Below are 9616 nucleotides of genomic sequence, written 5' to 3' on the forward strand. Positions count from 1 at the left end.
ACCTAATGTCTTAGGTGACAATTAACCACCTGCATCTGTACCAGTCACAGCTTCTAGGCTGAGGGACTTTCTAGTTCTCATAGTTTTCCTTTGAATGATGACCTTTATACAGACTGCAAGGTTTGGAAAGCAGAGTGGATGAAGATTTTTTAAAAAGATTTATTTATTTATTTTGTATACCGTGTTCTGTCTGCATGCATGCCTGCAGTCTAGAAAAAGAACAAGAGATCTCATCTCATATGGTGTAAGCCACCATGTAGTTGCTGGGAATTGAACACAGGACCTCTGGAAGAGCAGCCAGTGTTCTTAAACACTGAGCCATCTCTCCAGCCCAATGTATGAAGATTAATAAGCCGTTTTGTACTACTTGAATTGGTTTGAAACCAGAAAAACAAAGTGATTATTCTTATCTTTCCCCTCAACGATGAATGAATGAATTCACTTTTGTTTCTACATCCAACATTAAATGAAATGCTGGAGGCGCTTAAACACCCATATCCCAGGGCGGGGGCGGGGGGGGTGATGGATGATGGTTTTGACATGAAGGATGCTACAGCAGAATGTCACAGACTGGATAATGTAAAGAACATAGGCGTCTTATAATTCTAAGGGTCAGAAAAAGGCTACATCTGGAAGAGTGTTCTGTTTTATTGTTTGTTTTGTTGTTTTGTCTTGTTTTCTTTATGTTTGTTGTTTTTATTTTTTGAGACAGGGTTTCTCTGGGGAGCCCTGGCTGTCCTGGAACTCACTCTGTAGACCAGGCCGGCCTCAGACTCCAAGATCCTCCTGTCACTGCCTCCCAAGTGCTGGATTAAAGGCATGCGCCACCACTGCCTGGTGTTCTGTCTTGTTTTTTTTTTTTTTTTTTTTTTTTTTTTTTTTTTTTTTTACCACTATACAAACGAGGATTCTGTCTTGTTTTTAAAGACATGATCTCAATCCATGGTCTGAGCTGCCTCAAATTCCCCACAGTTCCCCTGTCCAGCCTTCATCCTTTCAAGTGCTGGGATTATTGGGTATGAAAAAAACACAGCCCAGATATAAGGGTTTTCTTGATGAATCATTGCCTAGCAGTAGACGGAAACAGGAGAAAGAAAGGGGGTGGGTGGCAAGGGAAAGAAAGGCAGACACGAGACGAGAGGAGGGGTAAATGGTGTGAGAGCGGAAGGCAGAGTCATGATAGGAGGAAGGGAAGAAAGGCAATGAGTAGGGAGGAAAACAAACCCATGCTTCCATGAGCTGCTCGCTCCTATAATGGCATTAACTACCTTGTGCAGAAGGAGAGACCCCTCATGACCTGGACACCTCCTAAATGTCCTACTTTTCAATGATCTCAACATTGGGAGTCAAGTTTTCAGCACTCGAATTTTGAGGGACCCATTGAAACCACAGGAATTCAGCTACTGGAATACAGGGAGGGGAGGACTCTTCAAGGTCTTCGTGGGGTTGGCCTGAGGATATCCACCCAAGGAGCGGGTAAGAGACCAGGCGGTTTGGGTAAGGGTCCCAGAGGAAGTAGCACAAGCCGAGATTTGCAGTGAAGCAGGAGCCTCTGGCTCAATATTCCTTGTCAAGGAATTCTATCAAAGAACGTGACTTTTAGCCTTCAGACTCTATCCTGATGGTTCCTCTCTTTTAAAAATTCTGCCTATTTATTTGTGTCTGTCGGTCTATGATCTGTGTGTCTGTCTCTCTGCACAAGTATGCCAAGTGCCTCCATCAGGGTGTCAGAGGACAACCTATGGGATTGGTTCTCTCCTTCTAACGTATGGTTCTCAGGGATCCAGCTCAGATCACTGGGTTTGACAGCAAAGCACATTTACCCGGCTCTCCAGCCACATGGCTCTTCCTTCTCCCTGTGATTATTTAGAATACTAGAAAAGCATTTGTTCACTATTTCTCAGACTTGCATTAGGTAGCACCTTTCATGCGTTGTCTTACCTGATATGCGCAACAGGGACTGGCAAGACGACTAAGCCAGCAAAATCTCTTGGTTCTCCTTGCGCAAGCCTGATGACCTGAGTTCGAGTCTCTGAATGCTCATAAAAATGGAAGGAGAGGAAAAACTCCATAAAGTTGTCCGCTGACTCTGACACACCACACACTGCGACATTCTTGCAACCCCCACCCCGCCCCGAACACACACACATCATACACACACGACAATAATTTTAAAATGCTGATATCTACAATGACTTCATGGTCTTGGTTGTGTTAGTATTTCAAGGTATGTGTAAAGAACAGTGAAGGATTAGACATCTCATATTAAACAGAGCTAGTAAAGAAAAGGCTTGGCATGAGGGCACAGGCAGTCTTTGTCAACAAACATTTTTAGCTAAGCGCACGTTTTTAATCCCAGCACTTGAGAGGCAGAGGCAGGTGGATCTCTGTGAATCCGAGGCCAGTTTGATCAACAGAGTTAGTTCCAGGACAGTCAGGGCTGTTACACAGAGAAATTCTATCTTGAAAAACAAAACCGATTCAACGCAATGGCCAGCAAAAGTCTTCAAAGACCTCGAAAGAACAGTACTCAACTTCATATGGAAAAGCAAAAAACTCAGGATAGTCAAAACAATCCTGTACAATAAAAGAACTTCTGGAGGCATCACAGTCCCTGACTTCAAACTCTACTACAGAGCTACAGTACTGAAAACAGCCTGGTAATGGCATAAGAACAGACAGGAGGACCAATGGAACAGAATAAGAGACCCAGATATCAATTCACACATCTTTGAACACCTGATTTTTGACAAAGAAGCAAAAAATATCAAATGGAAAAATGAAAGCATATTTAACAAGTGGTGCTGGCATAACTGAATATCAACATGCAAAAGATGAAAAGAGACCCATATCACCATGCACAAAACTCAAGTTAAAATCGATCAAAGACCTCAACATAAAACCAGCCACACTGAACATTATAGAAGAGAAAGTGGGAAGTACACTTGAACTCATTTGCACAGGAAATTACTTCCTAAATATAATCCCAGCAGCACAGATACTGAGAGAAACAATTAATAAATGGGACCACCTGAAACTGAAAAGCTTCTGTAAAGCAAAGGACACGGTCAACAAGACAAAAGGACAACCTACAGAATGGGAAAAGATCTTCACTAACCCCACATCAGACAGAGGGCAAAATATACAAAGAACTCAAGAAATTGGTCATCAAAAGATCACATAATCCAATAAAAAAAATGGAGTACAGACCTAAACAGAGAACTCTCAACAGAGGACTAAAATGGCTGAAAGACACTTAAGGAAATGCCCAACATCCTTAGTCATCAGAGAAATGCAAATCAAAACAACTCTGAGATTCCATCTTACACCTGTAATGGCCAAGATCAAAAACACTGATGACAACTTATGCTGGAGAGGTTGTGGGGAAAAGGGAACACTTCTGCACTGCTGGCGGGAATGCAAGCTGGTACAGCCCCTTTGGATGTCAGTTTGGTGATTTCTCAGAAAATTAGGAAACAACCTTCCTCAAGACCCAGTAATACCACTTTTGGGTATATATCCAAAGGATGCTCAATCGTGCCACAAGGACATGTGCTCAACTATGTACATAGCAACTTTGTTTATCACAGCCAGAACCTGGAAACAACCTAAATGCCCCTCATTTGAAGAATGAATAAGGAAAATGTGGTACATTTACACAATGGAGTACTACACAGCAGAAAAAAAATAATGACATCTTGAATTTTGTAGGCAAATGGATGGAGCTAGAAAACATTATTTCGAGTGAGGTAACCCAGACATAGAAAGACAATTATCACACGTACTCACTCATAGGTGGTTTTTAAACATAAAGCAAAGAAAACCAGCCTACAAACCACAATCCTAGAGAACTTAGACAACAACGAGGACCCTAAGAGAGACTCACATAGATCTAATCTACATGGGAAGTAGAAAGTAGAAAAAGACAAGATCTCCTGAGTAAATTGGGAGCATGAGAACCTTGGGGAAGGGTTGAAGGGGAGGGGAGAGGCAGGGAGAGAAGCAGAGAAAAATGTAGAGCTCAATAAATATCAATAAAAAATGTATAACAAAAAGAAAAAAGAAAAAAAAACAAATCAATCAAACAAACAAAAAAACTAAAAAACACTTTTAAATCAGTTTCCAGTTCTGTTTCTCTTACCTGTGTTGATGTCTCTACAAAATGAGGTCGGCAGCCTGGGATGAAAAGCAGGCATGGCTCATGCTCTCACCCTCTTAGTTAGAACTAAAAAGGCAAGGGGGCAAAATCCAGGCCAGCCTCCTCCATGGATGAAGACATCCTGAGTCTCCGGGTGGTTGCGTGGCTTTTGAGAAGGATTTTGCTTTTAGTCCTGGTTCACTTAGAGGGATACAAAGCTTCCCACTTACAGATCACTAATGTTGACAGCCCAAAGAAGCTGGACCTAAATCTTTCACCAGGAGAACAAGAGCTCAGTCGAGTGCTGCTGTCCAAGGGAACATCTGCCGCCTGTCCATCTTCAGAGCTCGGAGACGAAGCTGGGTCATGAGCTGCACATCCTTAAATAAAGTAAGAAAATGAAGCCCACGTTTTTATTTGTGTTGCTTTTATTTTATGTGTATGGGTGCCCGCATGTATGAAGGTGTATCGTGCACTCGGTGGGCATGCCTGGTGTCCAGGGACATCAGAAGAGGGCGTTGGATTCCCTAGAACTGGTGATACAGAGGGTGGTAAGCTACAAAAGCCGGTGCTGGGAAGACAACACAGATTCTCCACCAGAAGCAGCATGTCCTCTTAAAGGCTGAACTACCACTCCAGCCTCAAACTTGTGGTTTTATTATAAACTTAGACAACACAATCATAGGACTGCCCCACCCCATACTAGGGATTGAGCCTAGGGCCTCTTGCATGCTAGCCAAGGGCTTTGCTGCCAAGCTAAATCCCCGCCAGCTGTGTGTTGAGCTCTTATTAGGAGACAGGCTTTCCCCCACTGGCCATCTTTACTTTTGTTTTGTTTTTGCTTTTGAGACAGGCTTCAAGCTGGCTGAAAGCAGAAGGTGGCCTGGCATGTCAGATTACCTGCATCTAACTCCTAAGTACCGAGCTTACAGGCGTATATACATCCCACTCAGTTTTATGTGATGCAGGAAGCGAAAGTTAGGATGCTTCAAATGCAAGACACGCCCTCTATCAACTGACTACATCCTCAGCTTCTGTCCGCCTCCAGTGGCACTGGAATTACAGGCCTGTGACAGCAGGACCGGCCCCCGTTTGCTGGTTTGTTTTAAGTTGTTAGGCAAGGACACCATTCCCACAGCCTCCCTGCGTCTACTCACCAGCCAGGTGGTCTGGGTGAAAGATTTGTCTCTCTGGCCTTCAGTAACAGCATCGACCTCCTAAAGTGGGTACAAGATTAAATACGCTATTATTTGTGGAAAAGCGATTTTGAACTGGAAAGAAAAAATAGCACCTTTGAAGTCATGGAGGTGCAGTTATGAGAACTGATAGCGTCGGGATGAGAAAAGTCCCCAGAGCTTGGTGGCTTGAAGGCTTGATTCCTAACCGCTTGTGCTGTTGAGAAGCGGTGGAGCCCAAGCTGGCGGACACATGGGCCTAGGAAAGCAGTCAGCGGGGTGTGCCTCTGAGGCCTGTATTTTGTCCGTCGCTCCTTCCTGTCTCATTCTATTGCTCTGGCTGCCATGAGCGGAGCAGTCTTGCTCCTTTACACCTTGTTCAACCATGATGTTTTCCGTCTTGCTTCAGGCCCAGAAGCAACGGAGCCAAAACGACCACAGCTGAAAAGTCTCCAATTGCCAGGCAGTGGTGGCGCACACCTTTAAAACCAGCACAGGCAGATCTCTGTGAGTTCAAGGCCAGTCTGGTCTACAGAGTGAGTTCCAGGACAGGCTCCAAAGCTACAGAGAAACCCTGTATTGAAAAACACACAAAGCCAGACAGTGGTGGCACATACATTTAATCCCAGCACTTGAAAAGCAGAGGCAGGAGGATCTCTGTGAGTTTGAGGCCAGGCTAGTCTACAAAAGCTAGTTCCAGGTCAGGCAACAAAGCTGCAAAGAAACCCTGTCTTGAAAAACAAACAAATCAACCCACTAAAAACCAAAAGCAATAATAAAATAGTCTCCAATTTTGCCTTTTTTCTGCTGATTTTCCTCAGTTTGTCCCAGCTTGGAAAACTCATTGATATAGTAACAATCGCCCACTAGATACAGAGAATGTACCAGACATTTGGTATATGGTCTCATGCATGTAGAAACATCATAATGCCTCCATCAATGATGAACTGCAGACACAGAGAGTTCTGGTAAGAAAATATAATGAGAGCTGAGCATGGTGGCCCAGGCCTGTAATTCCAGCATTCAAGGAGGCTAAGGCAAGAGGATTGCGAGTTCAAGACTAGCCGGATTTATGTAATTTCCTGGCCCTAAATAGATGAATAAACTCAGTATAATAGCGAAGCTCATGTTATTGGTAACACGTGAGACTTGGGAAGAAGGCTGACTTTTGACTCAGTTTTCGGACCTGTCTGTCTATGACTATTTGGTCTTCTTGCTTTAGGTCTGTGGGTACAGCACAGAGCAAAGCTGCCCATCTCATTTCAAGGACATAAAGGGAGAGTAAGGAGGGGCCCCGAGTCACCCAGTCACTCTCAAGGGCAAATCCACCCCCAAGGAATCCAAAGGCTTCCCACAAGGCCACTTCTCTTAAAGGTTCTGCCATTTACACTGCCATTCTGAGGCCCAAACCTTTAGCCACGTTCGGTGCGGGTGTTCAAAATACAAACTTCAGCCTAAGAAACCCTGGCCCTCCACCACGGGTAGCCATCCAGCTCAGCGCTCTTTGTATTACTCCCGACTTTGCGGGGACACGGGTGTCCACTGGCCCGCTGCACTGGCAACTGTGTGAGTGCATAGTGCTTTGTCATGATGGCAGACAACAGTCATCGGATTATGTCTTTACTGCACCATCTGCATTCCTGTCTCCCTTTTTAATGATTCATTGATTTATATTCATGCCTGGGTCTGTTTGCATGAATGTGTGTTCCACGTGCATGTAAGGTGCCTGAGGCGGCCAGAGGGTGTCCTCCCCTGGATTTGGAGTTGCAGGTAGTGAGCCATCTGATGTGGGTGCTAGGAACTGAACCCGAGTCCTCCCCACAAGAACTTTAAGTGCTCTTAACCGCTGAGCCATCTCTCTAGCCTCTCTGCTTTTCATAGCTACTTTAGAGCAGACTGTTTCTGCTTATGAAGTTAACTGTAAATAATTATGCCATGTGGGGCCATAGATTAATTTCACCTCAAGTTCTGCTGTTCATTGTGGCCCTAGGGGTAAGAGTCTATCATGCATACACACACATACAGACAGACAGATACATATACAACGTTTGTGAATTCCCCAAGATTCCTTCTGTTACTAGACGTCATAGAAACGTGGCTAGAACCACTACCTGGAGTTGACTGTAATCTTCTTGGGTGTGTGAAGGCTTGTTTTCTGCTCCAACACTGGATCTGTAGCTGAGAATGTTTGATACCTGCTAGAGCAGAACATCTACTCTACGGCTGGGATGGAAAATTCCATCTGGTCCGAAGTGAACTTTGAATCCAGCACTCCCTCACACGTGTTCTGTCTGAATGATCTAACCACCTTGGAAGTGAAATGCTGACATCACCTACTCTGTTTGTCCTGCATATTTCTATGATGCTTCTTCATGTCCTTCATTTGTTTCACATGGTTGGGCGCTCCAGTTTAGGCTCATACGGTTTGTAAGGGTTATATCACACTGATCAACTGGATCCTTATGGCTAGGTAATGACAAGCCTTTGTTGCTAGTAAGTTTTTTAATCTACAAGTTTCTATTTATATTTATTCTCTCTCTTTCTCTCTCTCTCTCTCTCTCTCTCTCTCTCTCTCTCTCTCTCTCTCTGTGTGTATGTGTTAGTGTGTCATGGCATGCATGTGAAGATCAAAGTACAACTTGCAGGAGTTGGTTCAATTTTGTTGCCAGGCTCGGCAGCAAGTGCCTTTATTCACACGACCACCTCACCAACCCTTTGATTTGAAGTTCATTTTATCTCATAGAAAGACAAACACTGGCCCCAGTCACTGAGCCGCCGCCGAGGACTCAGCTGCCTCCCCCTCGAGTCCCCTCGCTTCCCGACGCTCCGTCCCCCCCCCCCCCGCCCGCCTTCTCCCGCAGCCGCCTTCTGCAGGCCGTTTCCACCGAGGAAAAGGAATCGTATCGTATGTCCGCTATTCAGAACCTCCACTCTTTCGACCCCTTTGCTGATGCAAGTAAGGGTGATGACCTGCTTCCTGCTGGCACTGAGGATTATATCCATATAAGAATTCAACAGAGAAACGGCAGGAAGACCCTTACCACTGTCCAAGGGATCGCTGATGATTACGATAAAAAGAAACTAGTGAAGGCGTTTAAGAAGAAATTTGCCTGCAATGGTACTGTAATTGAGCATCCAGAATATGGAGAAGTAATTCAGCTACAGGGTGACCAGCGCAAGAACATATGCCAGTTCCTAATAGAGATTGGACTGGCTAAGGACGATCAGCTGAAGGTTCATGGGTTTTAAGTGCTTGTGACTCTGAAGCTTAAGTGAGGATTTCTTGCAATGAGTAGAATTTCCCTCCTGTCCCTTGTCACAAGTTTAAAAACCTCACAGCTTGTATAATGTAACCATTTGGGGTCCGCTTTTAACTTGGACTAGTGTAACTCCTTCATGCAATAAACTGAAAAGAGCCATGCTGTCTAGTCTGGACGTCCCTCATTTAAACAGGTCAAGCAGTAGCCCCGGCAGTGAGTGTCCAGCCTGAAACAAAGCAATAACTATGTTTCAGCCAAGCCCAGAGCCCCAAGTTCATAGGCCATGTCTGCCCAGAAGCTCCTTGGCTCTCCCGCTACAGAATCCCCTGCCCTAGGAGAATGTCACCACTTGAGCAGCCCAGGTGAACAAGAGAATGGGTAACACCACAGTAGCTGTGCCACTAGAGGGAGTCTCTAGCAAGAGCCCCTGTGTCCAGCCAAGTAGGCTGAATTTAGAAATGGCCATCTTTCCCCAGGTGTCATGGGCATGTGGCTTGCCACCAGGGTAATGTTTTTAGCCAGGCATATCACAAGGGATGTTGGAAGAACTGAAGGGTGGGGCCAGCCTCATATCAATTAAACTTATGACAAGGGAACAAATACCAAACTGATGCCATCGGTCATGTGGCTAGCTGTATGTTTCAACTCAATGGTAGAGCTACGCAGTGCCATGTGAAGGAACAAACTGGTTTTTTTGGTTTTCTTTTCCCTTACAGTTTTAATGTTATGTAATGTATTTAAACCCTTATTTAAATAAAACTTGTTTTCAGAAAAAAAAAAAAAAAAAAAAAAGACAACCACCTATCTTCTCTTTTAAAACTGGAGCATCAGGCCAAGTGGTGGTGGTGCATGCCTTTAATCCCAGCGCTCAGGAAGCAGAGGCGGGCAGATCTCTGTGCGTTCGAGGCCAGCCTGTCTACAAGAGCTAGTTCCAGGACAGGCTCCAAAGCCACAGAGAAACCCTGTCTCGAAAAACAAAAACAAAACAAAACAAAACAAAAAACTGGAGCATCTTTTGTCTTTCACATTCTTATTTATATGGT

General features: G+C 44.6%; 1 protein-coding gene across 1 annotated transcript; it reads left to right on the forward strand.

Annotated features, from left to right (window-relative positions):
* The first annotated feature begins 8129 nt into the window (after nt 1–8129).
* On the forward strand, nt 8130–9331 carry LOC130889704 (eukaryotic translation initiation factor 1). Its single transcript, XM_057793601.1, has one exon. The coding sequence runs from the start codon at nt 8221–8223 to the stop codon at nt 8560–8562; it is 342 nt and encodes a 113-aa protein (XP_057649584.1). The 5' UTR covers nt 8130–8220; the 3' UTR covers nt 8563–9331.
* Nucleotides 9332–9616: the final 285 nt, after the last annotated feature.

The sequence above is a fragment of the Chionomys nivalis genome, chromosome 18 (genome assembly GCF_950005125.1).
Source record: "Chionomys nivalis chromosome 18, mChiNiv1.1, whole genome shotgun sequence".
Classification (NCBI taxonomy): Eukaryota; Metazoa; Chordata; class Mammalia; order Rodentia; family Cricetidae; genus Chionomys; species Chionomys nivalis.